We start from the raw sequence: 18,905 nt of genomic DNA, 5'->3' as shown, positions 1-18,905 counted from the left end.
CCACTTTTAAACTACTGAGAAATTAACTGGTAAAATCAGACCAGATATTGCTGACTTTCTGTGGCTCTTCTACATGTCACAGGCACCTTTGAACAGCTTTGGCCATTTTAGGGAGCTCACATTTCTCTCTACCTCTGCCTTCTACCCCATCCTTAAATTTTTCTGGTCGGAATTGCTTTAACTACATTATTTGCATATCTCACAGATGAAACAGAAGTGAGGCCTCTGTAGTCCACGGAGCAGTTTAACCTTGCCTTGGGTTGGACCATCCCCAAATTCTGAGTTCCTAAGTTACCATTTTACATCCTACCTGCCCCACCAGAAGAATTCTGGCAACTTCCTCCTGCGACCCCACTGCCTCCACATGCTGCCTTGTAGCATGTCAGAGGGGAGTTGGGCTACCCAGTAAGGCACCCCTCAAGGCATTATCAGAGAGAACATTTTTAATTTTTAATTATAGAAAAACAATTAACACATGCATCAGTTATTTTAATGAAGTGTATGGAGCATCATGGTTTACTGTGTGTAAAACTTATTCTTTCACCATATTTTGGCTTTTCAGCTCCTTTTTAACATTGACCACTGACTTCTCACGTGTTTCCCTCAGAAATTTAAGGATATGGGTGTGAAGATGTCCTGTTTGGATCTGTTCTCTTCCTTTTCTTGCAGCCTCGGTGGGCCTTGAACACACCAGTTCCACGCTGACAGTCCTCCCAGTGCTGTTGGTTTATGGAAAATAGTTCCAGAAAAATGCCAAGTATAAAGTAACAACTACATCTGAGCAATCGTAGGGAAATACAGAGAGAGCTTTAAACACTTTGTGCCTGGGATTCCATTTCCCTGTTTCATTGCTGGTTTGCTTTTATTAGAACTTTTTTTATTTAAAAACAACAACTCAAAACTTTGAGGATGGAACATACATAGATTATGCCTCATTTTTATGTGTGCATTCTGAAATTTTATAACTTGCTTGTTTTAGACCAAGAAAAAAAAACAGTGATAGCAAAGTCCTTTTATGAAAAAGATTTAAATGATCTTCACAAGTAACCAGGTTTAGCAACAGCTTTTAACTCTTCCTTGTTATGAGTTCAGTAGATCAACGTGCTTCCTGATGATAAGGTAAGCACTTCCTTTCAGCTGATGACTGGGAGTTTGGAGGAAAATAAATCAAATAGATTATCAGTCACCAGTACTAAAAGTTTTAGAAAGATTAACTAATTAAAACTGAAAAACATGTGATGCTCTGTAGGACCTTATTTTATTCCAGTTCAGCTGATGTCTAATAATGTTAATATATTAGATTTCATCAGATTTGCCTCACGTTAAATGAAAAAAGTTTTTGCTTCATTTATTTTTTTCAGGTTGCTGTGGTGATTTTCCCCTCACTAGATGGACAGAACAGTAATGAGGGTGGTGTTCAACACGGCCATTCCGATGCCTTTGGGCTCAAGTGTCCAAAAAGCACAGTGGAAAGAACACAGAACTGGGAGTAAGGGGCGTGGGGGTAGGGGTGGAGGAGGGATGGATAGAGATGGGGGTAGCCTCAAATGTGCCATTTTACAAGGTGACCCGTGAGTCCAGTAGCCCTCTGGAGCCTCACTTTGCTCAACTCTAATGTTGATTTATTTTTAAGAGAGACAGTGTGAGCAGGGGAGTGGCAGAGAGAGAGGGGGACAGACGATATGACACGGGCTGTTTACTGACAGCAGCGAGCCCGATGCAGGACTTGAACCCATGCACCATGAGATCATGACCTGAGCCAAAGTTGGACGCTCAACCAACTGAGCCACCCGGGCACCCATACTTTCTTTCTTCATCTGTAAAATGGGCCTGATACAATCATTCTTGCCTCTTGTATAGAGTTGTTAGGAATGTCAGATAAGATCATCATGTGCTCATTAAAACTGGTTTGAAAAACCATGAGCCACCCTGCAAATATGAACTATCTTTGCTGTAGCTTAATGAACAACTGATTTCTTACCTTTCATCGAGTATTCGTGAAAGCTATTTAGCTGATATGGTGATTCCACCTCCAAATCTTTCTCTCATCTCACCTCATATCTGGATGAATTTTCGTTAAATTATAACATACAGAATGTATTCAGTGACTATCACGTGCCAGACAGCTAGCTAACAGTCTTACTTTGGTTATTTCATGTAATCTGTGCAACAGCCCTACGACATTAAGTATTAGTGCTGTTACAGATGAAGAAACTGAGGATAGAAAGGTTAGTTATCCAAGTACTAACAGAGCCAAGGTTGGTCTTATGCCATAGTCTGTGCTTTACTTGGAATATTATTATATTTTCAAAAGTTTTGCAACTTAGCATGCAAATTACACAACTCTGAAGTCATGTTGTCTCCTCCACGAAAATCTTCTGTTACCAGTTGGCTACAAAGAGCCACTTTCTATTTCTTCCAAATATGTCTCTGTCAAAACCCTTTATTCATCACTCCACCGTCTGCTCCTTTGTCAGCCTTTTAAAACCTTGCTTTATTATTTTCCCTATGTTGACCCCTGAAATGCTCTCCTGAATCATTATCCTCTATTTGAGATTCCTAAAGCCCGGTTACAGAAAACGTATTTATTTCTGTCACATTTTATTATTCATCTGACTGGTCAGGTAACATGATGATGGAGAGGATGCTGGAAGTCTACACATCACCTCCTACGTTACTTCCTGATAGCCATTGACTGGTTGATGTGACTTCCTTCATCTCCAGCCTTGTCTGGCCTCCATCTCTCTTTCCTTCCCCTTCCTGTGACCCCCCGCCATCACCCCTCAAAATCGTGGGCATGATTGACAACAACATGATGTTAGGTTGTCGCAGAGCCGCCCACAACTGTGTGCCTTCTCCACAGTTGCATCAGGTGTGATATTCACACATGTGTCTGTACCGTTATTTCTGCTCTCAAAGAGATTTGACATGTGCAATTTTCCAGAAGCCTTGTTTCTGTCTCCAGAATGGGTGGATGGATTTAGAAACGCATTTCCTTCTGCGATTCTTTCAGGAGAAAGTGTATTTTAACAAGAGATTGTCAAGACCTAAGTCCCACACCAAGGGAAATAGTGCAGTGAACAAAACGTTTTTTCCTCTTCCAGGCCCCCCACCGCCCCCCAAATTTAAATTTAACAAGAAAGTAAACTGAGGATAATTGTTTGTGTAGAAAGTTTTTAGTATTGGACATTAGCAACACTGATAACAACTATAGAGGTAAAGCACCTTCCCTGACAGGTATATTTTTGAATTCCATAAACCTTGTTAAGAACAAAACAAAACCTCCCCCTTGTCTCTCTTCCATAGGAGGTGCAGAATAGTACATCAAAATGAACAGCCGTGTTACCCAATATGAATAAGATATTGATTGATGAGGCAGAATTAAACTTAGCTGTTGATTCATTTCAGCATCTGGCACACATTTTCTCTGTTTTAGAATTACACACAGTGAGACTTTTGAATTGTCTTCATATTTCTTTTCCTTGATGATGGGCTAATATAGGTTCTAAATCCCATTTCTTGTATTGGAACTGACTCCCTTTTCCACAGCTAATTAAGTGGAAAATGATGCATAAATCAAATTTGGCAGACTCACATTCTACATTCTTTAAAAACCCCACAATTTAAAAAATTTTTAATTTAAGAAAGAATTTTTTTAATGTTTGTTTATTTTTGAGAGAGAGGTAAAGTGAGAGTGGGGGAGGGGCAGAGAGAGAGGGAGACACAGAATCCAAAGCAGGCTCCAGGCTCTGAGATGTCAGTAGAGTCAGACGCGGGGCTGGAAGTCACAAACTGCAAGGTCCTGACCTGATCTGAAGTCAGACGCTTAACTGACTGAGCCACCCAGGTGTCCCTGCTTTCATTTATAATTTAAAAAGTCCAGCTTTTGGTGTGACTTTCTAATTTTCCATTTTCATCCATAATCATACAATTCCAAATTCATGTTGTAATGTTTCACTTTTAGCCTAATGATAGCTTGAATTTATGAAAGTATCAAATAAATTCACTACATATTTAATTTTTTGGCTAATAGAAATTTTCTTAATTTTTTTGTGAATATGTTTCTCTTGTCACTAAAAGAGAGCATAGAAAAAGCCCCAGACATCATTCATTTTTTCAGTTTTTAAAATGTATATTTTGACAGATTTTCCTTTGCCTGATATCATCTACACATCTGTCAAAGAATCCCCAAATCAAGGAAAATGTGATAAAACCCAAGAAAGTGAGGCATAGCAGGCTAAATGTTGATTAAAATCTCTCATCTGTGGACTCGAAATAAGTCCCAAAAGAGAATTATGCTAACATTATCCTATTGAAACTAACAAAAATTAAAATATCTTTTAGCAATGCAATATGATCATTTATTTATTCTTGTTTTGTCTGTTTATTATTTTTTTTATTTTTAAGAGAGAAAGAGAGAGAGAGACAGAGAGAGAGACAGAGACAGAGCGCGAGTAAGGGAGGGCAGAGAAGAAAGGAGACACAGAATCGGAAGCAGGCTCCAGGCTTTGAGCTGTCCGCACAGAGCCCGAGGTGGGGCTCCAGCTCATGAGCCATGAGATCATGACCTGAGCTGAAGTCAGATGCTTAACAGACTGAGCCACCCAGGTGTCACTGTCATTTATTTATTCTTGTTTGTAATTTACCACCAATTAACAGGTAAAGGATAAAATAGAGTTCACTGTTTGTTTTTTTTCCAAGTCAAACATATTGAAATTACTCTTTGCAAACTGAAGGGAAAACAAAAAGAGTTTAGTGATTTACAGAAAGGCATGTGGGGATAGCACTTTTTAGGTCTATAAATGGAGTTGTTATTTTGGTTTATTTTTGTGTGTTTTTTTTTCCCAGAGACATTAAATATGCACAACTTCTAGATCACGTATTGCATATGCTCAATAAATATTTATTGACTGAATAAATAGTAATTGGAAAGTTATTTCTATCTTTTTCAGGATGTAGAAATACAAAGATAGAGTTAAATTTAATTATCAGAATTAATTTTATTTTCCAGTACTTTATAGTTTTACCATGAAATATCACTAAATTAACTTATTCTATTTTGCATTTGATGTGAACTTTTAAATCAAAGTTTTTAACCTTTTGCTACGTTAAGCCTCAGAGGTAGTGAGTGCACAAAGGATAAAAAGAAAGCTTCATAGTTTTCAAGTGCCAATACTTTCTTTCTCTCCTCGACACACAGTATTTTCACTCCAATGGGGTAATTTTTTTTAATATCTTTTTTTTAAATGTTTTTATTTATTTTTGAAGGATAGAGAGACAGAGCATGAGCCAGGGAGGAACAGAGAGAGAGAGAGACATAGAATTTGAAGCACGCTCCAGGCTCTGAGCTGCCAGTACAGAGCCTGATGCGGGGCTCGAGCTCACGGACCGTGAGATCATGACCTGAGCCGAAGTCGGACGCTCAACCTACTGAGCCACCCAGGCGCCCCTCCAATAGGGTACTTTTTTTTTTTTTCAATATATGAAGTTTATTGTCAAATTGGTTTCCATACAACACCCAGTGCTCATCCCAAAAGGTGCCCTCCTCAATACCCACCACTCACCCTCCCCTCCCTCCCACCCCCCATCAACCCTCAGTTGTTCTCAGTTTTTAAGAGTCTCTTATGCTTTGGCTCTCTTCCACTCTAACCTCTTTTTGTTTTTTTCCTTTCCCTCTCCCTGGGTTTCTGTTAAGTTTCTCAGGATCCACGTATGAGTGAAACCATATGGTATCTGTCTTTCTCTGTATGGCTTATTTCACTTAGCATCACACTCTCCAGTTCCATCCATATTGCTACAAAGGGCCAGATTTCATTCTTTCTCATTGCCACATAGTACTCCATTGTGTATATAAACCACAATTTTTTTTATCCATTCATCAGTTGATGAACATTTAGGGTCTTTCCATAATTTGGCTATTGTTGAGAGTGCTGCTATAAACATTGGGGTACAAGTGCCCCTATGCATCAGTACTCCTGTATCCCTTGGGTAAATTCCTAGCAGTGCTATTGCTGGGTCATAGGGTAAGTCTTCCAATAGGGTACTTTTAATGATACTGGAATTTGCCTTTAAAAGGCACACACATAAGTGCTATTGATGAGAAGAAACCATAACAGATTTAAAAATACGATCTGGTTTTGTATTTTATAAACCTTGTTTATGTTTGTTTTAAATCTTGGGGAAAAGTACACTGTGGGTCTCCAGAGCTGTAAGTGGGTGAATAAAATCAGTGCTGTAGTTTTTCAAAGCATCACTGCCTGCCAAGAACCTGATATTATCATTCCAGCTTTTACACTGACTAGTTTAAGGGTATTCGTATCCTGTTATTCACAAAGGAATTTACAAGGTAACCTAAAACCACTGGAAAAGACAATGGAAAATGTCAGGCAGATTTTTAGATGAATCAACTATGATAAAAAAAATGGAATTAGATTGTCTGGTGAACTGGAGTGAAATAAAAATGAGAACTGGGAGATACCCAAGATTCCCTTTCCTTGTTCTCTTTTATGCGATGTGGCCACCAAGGTATTTTCCTCCAAAGATTTTTTTCATTGGATTTTTTTTTTATCTGATACAACCGGTCTCAGGATCCACAGAAGCTGAAAATGTAGGCTGAAAGGAAGAGGGTGGGGTAACGGAACGCTTTTGCTTCCCTGTGATGTATTTTAATAGAAGGTGTTACAACTTCTGATAATTTTTAGGGGGTCACTGTGTCACAAGACTCCAGAGGGCATCACTCAGTGGCATCTACTGTGACTGGTGCCCCCCACAGTTGTGCAGTGGTGCTGAGTAAACTGTGCTGATTTTGGCTTCAGGAACATTTTCCATGTGTTGTTCTAGTAGGAAAAATATTTTCTAATCTTTCATGGCATTCATGTTTTTGTGACATTCACCAGAGTCTATAAACAATATCAGTGCGTCTAACTTTAAACTATCCCCCCCCCCCCCGCCCAAAGGGTTTTAATGAGAAATAAAGGTTGGAACTTTACAGGCCCCAGGAAAGATACTACCCTGTGCAACAAACTTGAAGCCTGAAAACACAGGTTTTCAACTAGAAGGAGGAAACGGGCACTCCAGAAGGTGGTGGCATTTGGAGCTGGAATCAGATTTCTGTACTGAGGTCAAGGTTCTTAGAATTCTCCTCAGCTCTTTTCAGCTAAGTCGAGATTCTGTATGGAGAGTATTTCTTCTGAATCCTTTATAAATCCTGTTTCTAACTCACTGTACAGAGCACATTTGCATGGGGCAGAGAGTAGACATGACCTCAGCTTTAGGGGCTTGTTTTAAGTCATGGCAGGTTAATTGTACTCATGTGACAATGCACATATGTTCATCTTGGAGTGAGGAGGTACTGCCATTTCTTAAAATTTATTTATTTTGACAGAGAGAGAGAGAGAGAGGGCACAAGGGGGGAAGGCGCAGAGATAGAAGGAGAGAGAATCTCAGTGATGCAGGGCTCGAACTCACAAACTGTGAGAGCATGACCTGAGCCCAAACCAAGAATTGGAGGCTTAACCAACTGAGCCACCCAGGTACCCTGGTACTGTCATTTTATAAACCCAAAAGGCCTTGATACGGAATAAGAGGAGATACTTGGAACAATTTGCCATCCAGTAAAGAATATGTTGAAAAAATAAAAAAGGTGACTTTGATATGTTGACAGAGCAAGCAATGTTTTTTAATCACCAAAAATTGCTATTGGAAAAAAAAAAGTGATCTATCCTTTCCCCCTAATTTTACCTTTATTTTTTTCCAATTTTGTCATGAAAATTTGAGCCTTCCTCAAATTTTACTTCTTTCACAAAGTTTTCTCTGCCTCTCCATCCTCAAATCTCTGTCTGGATTTCTACACACCGCGTGAGTACACCGCGTGAGTCTGCAGAATTCAGTAATTTAGTCCTTGGGCCACTATCAGATTTCCTGGACTGGTGTCCTGCTCCAACCACTTATAAGCCAGGTCACCTTGGGCAAGGCACTTGACCTCTATTTCCATTGATTTGCTCACTTGAGAAATGGAGATAATCTTAACAGCTGCTTCACATGGTGACTATGGGTATTCAAATAGGGGGAAAAGCAGTAAAGCACATCTAAGTGCGTGGTGGCAGTTTTTCTTACTATATACCGTGTGTTGCAATATTGGGTTGGTTGTTGTAATGATTTGCCTTAATGACTTTCTAAGCCATGCTGTGTAAACATTCATAAAACATAAGCTTCATGTTTGGGTTTTATATACCCAGTTTCTATTTGTTTAGTTGGTTTTCAATTAAAATTAAAAAAGTTTTTTTTATTGTTTATTTATTTTTGAGAGAGAGAGACAGAGCATGAGCAGGGGAGGGGAAGGGAGAGAGGGAGACACAGAATCCGCAGCAGGGTCCAGGCTCCGAGCTGTCAGCACAGAGCTTGACACGGGGCTTGAATTCACGAACCACGAGATCATGACCTGAGCCAGAGTCAGATGCCTAACTGACTGGGCCTCCCAGGCGCCCCTATTTAGTTGGTTTTTAGATGTAAGTTTTCTGGGTCAGGACCTGTATCATTGAATTGATGATTGACTGTTTTTGTTTGAAATAGACTTTATTTTTTAGAAGAGTTTTAAGTTCACAGTAAAATTAAGTAGAAGGTAGAGTTCCCATTTACCCCGTCCCCATACATGCAGTGCCTCTCCCATTATCAACATCTGCACCCACCCCCACCCAGAGGGGGACATTTGTTACAACTGGTAAACCTACAGTGACACTGCATTATCACCCAAAGCCCACAGTTTACATTAGGGTTCACTCTTGGCATTGTCCCACCTGACTGACAAATGTGTAATATATATATCCACCATTATAGTATCATACATAGTAGCTTTACTGCCCTAAAAATCTATGCTCAACCTATTTATTTCTCCTCTCCTCTAACACCTGGCAACTACTTATCTTTTTTACTGTCCCCACAATTTTGCCTTTTCTAGAATTTTGTAGACTTGAAATTATACAGTATGGAGGCTTTTCAGACTGGTTTCTTTCATTTATTAATTTCTTCCACATCTTTTTCTGGCTTGGTAGCTCCTTTGTTGTCAGAGTCAAATAATATTCCATTGTGTGGATGGACCACAATGTATTTATCCTTGTAGCTACTGAAGGACATCTTGGTTGTTTCCACGTGGAAACAATTACCAATACCAATAAAGCTGCTATGGACATATCATATTTTTTTTTAATTTCCTATAGTCTCCCATACAAAGGTAATAATTTTTAGCTCTTAGTATTCTAGATCTTGGGTCTGACAAGGACTTAGAAATAACATGTTGCATACAAGGAAACTGAAGGTCGAGAGACATGGTATTCGCTAACACTGCTTACATAATTCATTGTACTTCCTACTGTGAAATTTTTTCCTAAATATAATGAAGAAAATCTAAAAATTGGAATTCTATTTAAAACATCTTACCAAAGTTTTGATGTGGTGAGAATAAGGATTGAGAATTTTTGTACCAAATGTTATAATCAATATATTTTTTAGGAAGAAATTTAGTAAGTTGTAGCCATGATTTTTTTCTCATTGTTTTATAACTGCTTAATTTTAACTCTATTATAAATTTATGAGTTTTCCCCTAAATTAGGCATTGTGCATTTTCAATTATCTTTTGGGTAGTTGGATTTTTGAGTTTTTCCTAATGGCCAGTGTCCACTTTGAACTGACTGAGCCTTCCTGTTTTAACAGGCTGTGGCGGGGAGTTGTCTGGGACCACGGGCACCTTCAGCAGCCCCGGGTACCCTAACACGTACCCCCCCAACAAGGAGTGCATCTGGTACATTAACACAGCCCCTGGGAGTAGCATTCAGCTCACCATCCACGACTTTGATGTGGAGTATCACGCAAGGTGCAACTTTGACGTCCTGGAGGTAGGAATTTAGATTGCTTTCCAGCGCATGCCAAATTTGGGGTAGAACTGGAGATCACTGTGCAAATTATTTGCAGGGGCCAGTGGTGTTCTATTTTTAGACATTTTGATGAGTGTCACTTCTTTGTGAGTGATGTTTATGGGCAAATGGGATTACTATCTCAGTTTGGCTTTCCCTAAAAGCAGTGACTCTTGAAGGACTTGGGGGCAGGCAGTTGGACTAGCAGGTGGTATCAGAAAGCAGGAGGAAAGGGGACAGTGGGAGGGAGGGTGAAGGAGGAAGAGCCAGTGATGGGAGCCCCTGTGGGCCACTTGAGCTTTATCCCACTGGGACCCTCTGAGGGGCTATGGGGACTGCTCGTCAGAACCATGCCCCTAAGGGTGAGAGTCTGAGGCACTGGTCCCCCAGCTCCTGTCCCCATTGATGGATTGCACTGGGGATTGTTAATGCCCTCCATTTCAGTCTGAGAAAACTCCCTTAGGCAAGGCAGTGAGGAGGCAGAGTGTAGAGAAGGGGCGGGCTTGGGGGTGAGAGGGCAGCTGCAATCTGAGGGGGGTCAACATGGTGCAGGGCACGAAACACAACACTACTGCACAGGGTTTATCTCAGATAGTTGGGATGACCTTGAGAATCTGTTACAACCAGCCATTTATCGCAGGGCCCTGGTCATTAGGAACCGAAACGGAGTGCAAAACTGAATGGCTTCCTATAGCCAAAGCGCCTATCGCCTCAGCTCTGGAGATTGCTGGAGCGTTTCATGGCAAGGTTCCATATCTAGTAGAACTTAAACTCCATGAAAGCCTGGGTATTTGTTTGTTTGTTTGCTTCGGTTTTGCTTTCCTGCTATACCTGCCGCAGACTACTTGGCAAATAGGGAACACTTGATGTATATTTGTGGAAAGAATGAAAGCATACGAATCCCTGACATGCCATAATAACGTGTGTTGGTGGTGGCTTGCAAAGGGACTGTGACATCCATTTTCCCCTTTGAATGTTAAATAATCCAGCAGGGTATGAAGGGAATTTTGTCCCCGTTTTATTGTTGTCCAAACAGGGGCTTGGAAATATTGATGGGTCTTTCCATGACCCTGAGGATAGTGGGTGGAAAAGCTAAGAACTGAGCTCATCCGCTTCTCGGTGCTGCATGTAAGCCAGTACGTAAAGATAGACAGAGGTGGGTAATGTGCAAGTTATTGGAATGAGCAGCACAGACCTCATAGGAAACTTTAACGCTTAAAAACTTTACTTAGAAAACAAGTCCTTTCCTTGAAAAGAAGTGGGGTTCCCAAACCGTGCCCTCACGGAGTGGACGCAGACTCACAGAATTGCGTTTAGCAGTGCCAGGCTCTCCAAAGGCGGATAATGCTCAGTAAGTGAAATCAGAGACAGCAGGTACGTCCTTGGGTTAAAACCTCTACCCTTGTCTTCATGTAAGTACTGGGTGTTGCCAAGTCATGGCTCCATCTCAGAAGAGGAAAGGTTTTAGGGGAACAAGGTGGCTCTTGAAATTCACACTCCCAGTATGAGTAGGAGCAACACTCACATGTGGAAGGTTCAAATGGTCCTTCTTGCCAGCAAGGAATTTTTCGGTGGCATAAAACCCCTTAACACTTACAAAGGGCTGGCAGCAGACTTTTCCACAGTAATGTGAAATGTTCCGAACCCTTCATTTTCATATTCCGAACTGCCTGTGATTGTTGCTCACTTGGCAAAATGTAAATGGGTTCATTGTGCTTTGCGTTTTGTCCCGCCCATTACGTGAGAAAGCAGACTGGGGCTCCTCGCTGTAAGTGGCTTGGGGACAGGGGGACAAAGCAGGGTCTCCAGGCAGCTGCGTTTAGGCAGGGTCCTGCGTCTGCACAAAAAGGGCTCTGAGAAGAGGCTACAGTCAGCCTGGGGCTTATTTATATTAGGACAAGTCAGCCTGGGGCTTATTTATATTAGGACAAGGTGGTCTCCCATGTTCCATCAAAATCCAGCAAAATCTTGAGCCCCTTAAGTGTTTTGGGAAAGCTTACTTAAGGCTGAAATGAGTCACCCCCTTACCTTTTGTTCAAAACCCTTATTTGACATCCTTGCACATGCTCATGGCAGGTGGAAAGTGCTGTAATAAATTTGCACTAATGATGATAAAATGATTCTTTTCCATCTCATACCGTAGCTGCTGATAACACGTTAGCTATAGGTTTCAGAATGTTACCCCTGGTAGGTATGTGGCCTTGAGACTGCTGATTTTCTTGACCCACTCTTCTCAGCCTGCACACTATCCCCTCCTGTTCTGAGCACAGCCAAGTACGACCTCTCTGTCAGCAGGTATTGGGGCTTACCTGGGTTTCACCAGATTTTACCAAGAGCCAGTATTTTTTCCCCTAAAAACTCAGTGTGCGGAAAGTGGCCAGTTGCATTAAAGCAACAGCCGTTTGGTTACTCATAACCCTGGAATGCTGACTTGATTGTAACAATAAATGGAGCTAACAGTGCAGAAAGCGATGTTCAAAACAGATTAAAACCATAGGCTTTGAAATGTTCCATATCCTGAGCATTTGCTAAAAACACGTTTCTTAATCTCTGATCATCAGACCCGGTTTTTTTCCCCCCGAAGTTTAGTCATATGCTGTAGTCGAATGAACCACACCCTGAAATTCTTTCCATCTTTTTCCTCTTTTGAAGAGTCACGCGTTAAGTCTCGGTTTTATTTGTGGAAGCCAAAAGTACCGTTCTATTGTTTGGGTCATGGAAACACTCTGGGCTGATTTTATTTCAGTCTCTGAGAAAGAAGCCTGAACCTGCATAAAGCAGAAAAGGAAATCCACTCCTTGGGGCAATAAATCAGGACAATTGCTTGGTGTGGTCAGTTTATTCCCTCTGGTCTCTCTGCGATGGTCCGTTGTGAGCCCAGCCCTGTTAGAGTGGAAGCAAAGAATGTCGAAAGCGGCAGTGTTGATTCTTCTGGAGGCTTCTGGGCCCCGCCGACTCATCCCCGTTATGTTTGTGATCTTAAGGGGACCCTGGGCAGGGAAAACAAAGAATATTTTGCCGACGTGCAAGTTTTCTTTGTCAGAACTAAAGCCTTGTGCTCAGTGTTCTCTCCAAATGTGTGCTGTTTATTGAGCGTGGCTGATTAGCAGCACAGGCTGTCAGTTTCATGCTCTGAGGACTGTGTTCTGGGCGGGAGGGGGGATGGGGAGTGGGGGGGGGCAGGCAGATCCCACAAACAGCAAAGGACGGGGTAAACCAGAAGCAATCTGTTTCTGCCATTTGCATATGTGTACGTGTAAAGGGCCACACAGGGCTCCTCCTAAAGTCCTGCTTTTGATGGGACTTAGGGGGCCACACAAACATAGCTCCTCCTATGAAAATAAGCTTGAAGCCATCCGCCTGCTTCATTCCTTTGCAGTTAAAGCCCTTGTGCTCAGCCCTCCGTGAAACAGCAGCTTCATTCATTTTGGCCTTTCTCGCATCGCTGGGGGGAATTAATCAGACAAAGAAATCATTATGGATTCAAATCACACACTCCTCACCAAAAGTAGGCTTCTTGTTCTCCCTCTCTCCTCTAGGAGAACTCTTGAGTGATTCCCCCTATCAGTCAACAGCTGCCCTGAGGGTGGGTGAGGACCTGGGGGCCTGGGGAATCGGGGAGAGCACAGCTAGGTGGGAGGGCTGCACAGATTTCAGAGGTGTAAGGGCGCTGTGTACAAATTCACCCAGCACCGCTTTCCCGGGTCCGGTTTTGACCCGGAGCACAGAATTATGTAGCCTATCCATGTGGGGCAGAGGGAAGGACCCAGACACCATTATGCCTGAAAACTGTCATCAAAAATAGTGTTTCTTCTACAAATTCGAGTTTGGCAGGGCCCGGAGGTGGGGGTTCAATACTGTTTGAGTCTTATCTTCCTGTCCCCTGTCCCCACCGGGAACCCATGTGTGAGGAGTCAGAGACGGGGCCTGGGCTGGGCGCCACCTGCCTGCAAGATGTGGCTGTGAGACCCCAGGGGCACTTGCTGGGAGGAATGTGTCACTGAGGCACTGGACCCTAGTCAGATAGGTGGGTGCAAACTGGAGTAGCCTAGGAGACCTGAGGGCATGTGAGATGCATCTAGAAGGAGCCATCCTGATACTGGGCAGACTCCAGGGCAACTCCCCAGAAGAAGTTGGCTGCTCTTGGTCATGTTCCCACCAGTGGGATTCTGGGAGTAGGTTCAGAGAGAATCTGGGGGAGTCCCTTCTTGAGGAAATCACAGAACACGCTGATAGAGGTTACATGTTCCACTCTCTCTGAAGAAGCAAAATATTACTTTAAATGCCTAATCTTATACACTATTCAGGGTGCAAAGGAGAAGATCCTACAAAATGTAACTGGGAGATCAGGGTTCAGAGAAATGACTTTCACAAACAACATGGCTTTATGCTCAGACTATTCATATGCGCCTAGAAGAGTTAGACAGCCACACTTGATACTGTTTTATCTGCAATGCCTCTGCCAAAGAAAGCAGGAAATCCTGTGAAGATGTGGAAAGAGGAAGAGAGGAGATAGGGAAGATTCTGGAAGAGTCTGTTCAGTTCAGCTCTACAATTCTGACTGAGAAAATAAGCAGGCATTTTATGGGTGGTTGAACTTGTGTGTTCCTAGGGCTGAGGGAGTGCCTTTGAAGATCCAGCTCAAGTTTAAAGTTCATCCCCACCCAAGGAGACTGAGATTTCACTCTCTAATGAAAATAGAATCCAAAAAATGGTGGTAAACGGAGCCAGGGGAAGGGTTATCCTTCCTTAAATTTCTCTCTTAATTTCAGTCCTTTTTTCTGCATCCCATCTTAGGTCTATGGAGGCCCTGATTTCCACTCGCCCAGAATAGCCCAGTTATGTGCCCAAAGGTCATCTGAGAGTCCCTTGCAGGTCTCCAGCACTGGAAATGAGCTAGCCATCCGCTTTAAGACCGACAGCTCTATAAATGGGAGAGGCTTCAATGCCACATGGCAGGCAGTCCCTGGAGGTGAGTAAACCAAGGAGGTATCTCAAGACACTTAAGCGGAACCCTTATAAATTTTATGAAATGATTAGACAGTGGTGCAAAGGCCAACATAGGGACAACTTCATGACTCCTGAAATGGCACACACTGCACTGGCATTTACTCTTCCCTGAAAACTCTGATAGAATTTACTTCCAGAGTCACCTCATATGTGAAAACCAGTCCTTGCAAGGATGCAAGTCCGTGGTGAAAACAGAAGTGGGGCGATTGGGTAGACTCACTTACCCTCCAAGGGACTCGGGCCCATTCACCGACCTCAAATTTGGGCATCAGCAAAGTGGTAAATTACTTCATGCCATAGTGTAGATCTTTGGATGCTTGGCAGGTGCCCAGACTGTAAAAGTTAAGTTTGTGAATTGCAAGGAATTACCGTGTGTTATATAGTGATTTTCTGCCCAGGGTCTTAGGCAGTGTAAAAATATTTACTGTTGCATATTTTTTAAATAAAAAAATTAATACACAAAATATTTAAGCAGATGTTAACTGCTATGACTGGTAAGAATAGCCGTGTTTATTGGACGATTACTATGTGCCAGGCATCTAATCTAACTGTTCTACAAGGACGACCTCTTTTCATCCTCACGACCACCTTATGAGGGAAATGTATTTACTAATGAGGAAGTTGAAACTTAGTGAAGTTTGTGATTTGTCCAAAGTCACATAGGTAGAAAATACTAAAGCAGAGATGTGACCCCAGGCTACCTTGTGGCCCCACTTTGGGAACCCTAAGGTGATACAGTAAATTATATTAGGCCTTTCCTAAAGTTAATGATGCATGAATTTAGTGAGGGCTATATATATGATTGTATACACATAGTGTTTAGATTATCCAATTATTGTCAATTGTTAGAAAATACTCGCATTTTTCTGTTATAGGTTTATATTATCATAAACCCAAGAAATGATAAGTCATAGAGATAGATGTTGATAGGTATTTACTTGATAATATCATAGGAATAAAAAGACTGAATAACTATACCAGGTCCAGAATATTAAATTTTAAAAAGCAGATATTAAATTATTAGAAACATCTCCTACTAAATTATCAAAATTCTTAGGAGATGTGCTATTCTTACACTATATTATATTTTTAGAGAACAAAGAAGAAGCATTTTATGGCTTTATGAGAGCATGATTTTATTTGCACTTACGTTTGAGTATTTTAGAAATTACTTTTGGCATCAGTGTTTAAGTTATTTGAAGTATTTTCTTAGTCATCCTTCATTTTGTTGGGATGAATGAATGAATGGTGTATATTTAGTTCTGCACGCTGATTATATCATCAACTACATAAAACTGGTGGTCAAACAAAGCATTATATTGTTCTATGCTACCAGGTAATTGGGCAAAGCTTTATCCATCAGGGATTCCTCTCATTTTTGAACTGGGTTTCCTACTTACAGGTTGTGGCGGCATTTTCCAGGCTCCCAATGGAGAGATTCATTCTCCAAATTACCCCAGTCCTTATAGGAGTAACACTGACTGCTCCTGGGTCATTCGGGTGGAAAGAAATCACCGTGTTCTCTTGAACTTCACTGACTTTGACCTTGAACCTCAGGACTCTTGTATTATGGTAGGTGACACAAATTTCAAGCGTTGTCTCTAGTCAAGCCTGGGCCCAAACATTACAATATGAGCATATTTAGTAAATACATTAGTTATGGATGTTTTCAGTGTCAGATCATAGGAAACCCAACTGCTGGCAACTTAAAATATAAGGATGTTTATGTTTTTATCTAAATACAAATCAGGAGGTAGATGATATCGTGGTTTGTTTAGCAACTCGGGTTCTGTTCTACCATCCTTCGTGTGTTGATTTGTCATCTTGTGTTTGTTTCCTATGGTCAAAAAATGGCTGCAGTAGCTCTGAACATCTTGTCTGACTACAGATGCAGAACAAGGGAGAAGGGATAATTCTATTTGTTTTGATTTTGTATTTTTTTAATCAAGGAAGAAGATTTTCACACAAGTCCGCTTACTTACATACATCATTGGCCAGAATTGGCTGCAAGAGAGATTAGGGAATTTATAGTAGAATGAATTTATCATAACTACTTTAAATCAATTATTATTAAGCCTCCGGGGGTTTTCACAGGGTTCTACTTTTTTTGAGCTCAGGATATCTCAATCTGCTACTTGAACAAATCAGTGTCCCAGGACAGAATAGATTTGGGGATGGGGGTGGAGGAAAGAGAGATGGGTATTAATTGGTCAGATGACCAAAGTTTCTATCACTACTTTCAGCTTTAACGCATTCTCACCCGACATTAAGGATGTATCCTTGATGTAGGAGTGAATGAGAATGTATTTTGAGATTTTCTTTTTGTTTTTAAATTGATTTTTTTGGTTACCTGGTTTTTTTTGAACAAAAGATTTTCCATATTTCATTTGTATTTAGAGACATTTTACTCAAATATAAACCAGATTCTCTTGGCTGATGGAACTTTATATTTTAGTTTCCTGACAGTTTCTTACACAAACTCCAATTGGCCTGCTTTCAAATTTAACTCAAGAAAACTCAAAAGTTGTTTCACATTTTTCAAAGTAGTGCAGTCATGGTATGATTTCAGATACTGTTTTACAAGATTAAAAAGTAATCTCCTTAAAAGATCAGTTGACTCATGACTGTTTTAGTCTTCTAAATGAGTCTTCAGGGTCTAAGTTGGCAAAGCATTGTACAGACATAAAGGATAGAACACCTACTTTCCATAAAGGTAACTCAGACCAACTCTCCTGAAAAACACAATTTAAAATTTGTAAGCTGATATTTAAAAAACATCTTCCTAAATGCGGCAAAGCACTGACAAGGTAATGTGAAATTTTTGAGTTAATATCTGAGAGAGATGTGAGCCTAGTATTTCAGATACCTTTTGTCTACAGGGCATTTGCTGATTCAGAAGGGGTTGGCAGCACCTCTGTGAGCCTCTCAGGACAAAGAGGATCAGAGTTTTAGGCCAGAGCCGGAACAGGGTGGAAGTCCTGGTAAACCATATCCTAGGTAAAACAAAATTAAAACAGCTTTCACAGAGACTGTATTCCAGCTTTAAGTCACCTGAGTGGCCCCAAAATCTGAGGGGGACCCTGGCTGAGAGAGGACCCTGGATTGTTAATACATCCTTGTACATCTGGCAAAAGCAATTTAGAATCTACTTCAAAGGGGGATAAAATCAGCCTAGATTTCATTTCTATTCATAATTTTTCATATGCAATAGCCGGCACACTATCAAAGATACTCACGTACATGAGGAGGGGATATAACATAAATGAGATGCAATATGAGTAACAGACAGTGGAAACAAACATACTAATATCACAGATTGGTAAACAGTTATGATTGGTAAACAAGCTCATGGAGATAAAAGTCAAACTTAAAACTCTCAGCAAGGAACTGCAAACTATAAAAAGTGACACTGCAAATATGGAAGAGAACCAACTAAAATTTTCCGAACTGGATAAAATAGAATAGCTGAAATTTAGATCTCAATGGAAGTGGGTTTTTTTTGTTTTGTTTTGTTTTTTGTTTTTTTGTGTGTGTGTTTTGTCTTTTAGGCAGATTAGATAGAGATGAAGAGAAAAATAGTGAACTGGAAAATAAGTCAAAGGAATCTAGGGAAAAATCACAATAAGCAAAAGGATGGAAAATATAGAAGAGAGGTTAAGACACATACAGTATGCTTATAAAAGATATAATATACATTTAATTGTCACCCCAGAAAGCAAAGTGAGAGATATAATGGAACAGAAGCAATATTTGAAATGCTAATGATTAAGACTTTTCTAAAACTGATGAAAGATGTCACATTTACAAAAACAAGAATCCCAAGTAACCCAAACAACTAAGCAAGTATAAATAGAAAGAGAAATAAATAGAAAGACATGCTAATCTAAAAAAAACTAAAGATAAAAGGAAAATGTTACAATCAGCCAGGGGAGTGGGTAGGGGGACAAATTGCTTTTAGGAAGTGGCAGACTAAATTCTGACTTTTCA

General features: G+C 40.8%; 1 protein-coding gene across 1 annotated transcript in view; it reads left to right on the top strand.

The window, feature by feature from the left end:
* Positions 1-18,905, top strand: part of CUBN (cubilin) — a 273,177-nt gene that overhangs the window by 114,753 nt on the left and 139,519 nt on the right. Inside the window, exons 29-31 of the mRNA XM_049626901.1 lie at positions 9,709-9,890; positions 14,706-14,880; positions 16,321-16,490. Of these exons, the coding sequence (XP_049482858.1) occupies positions 9,709-9,890; positions 14,706-14,880; positions 16,321-16,490 (527 nt within the window). The remainder of the gene's footprint in view (positions 1-9,708; positions 9,891-14,705; positions 14,881-16,320; positions 16,491-18,905) is intronic.

The sequence above is a fragment of the Panthera uncia genome, chromosome B4 (assembly GCF_023721935.1).
Source record: "Panthera uncia isolate 11264 chromosome B4, Puncia_PCG_1.0, whole genome shotgun sequence".
NCBI classification, from domain to species: Eukaryota; Metazoa; Chordata; class Mammalia; order Carnivora; family Felidae; genus Panthera; species Panthera uncia.
The sequence above is the reverse complement of the archived record's forward strand: the minus strand, read 5'-3'. Positions and strand labels throughout refer to the sequence as shown.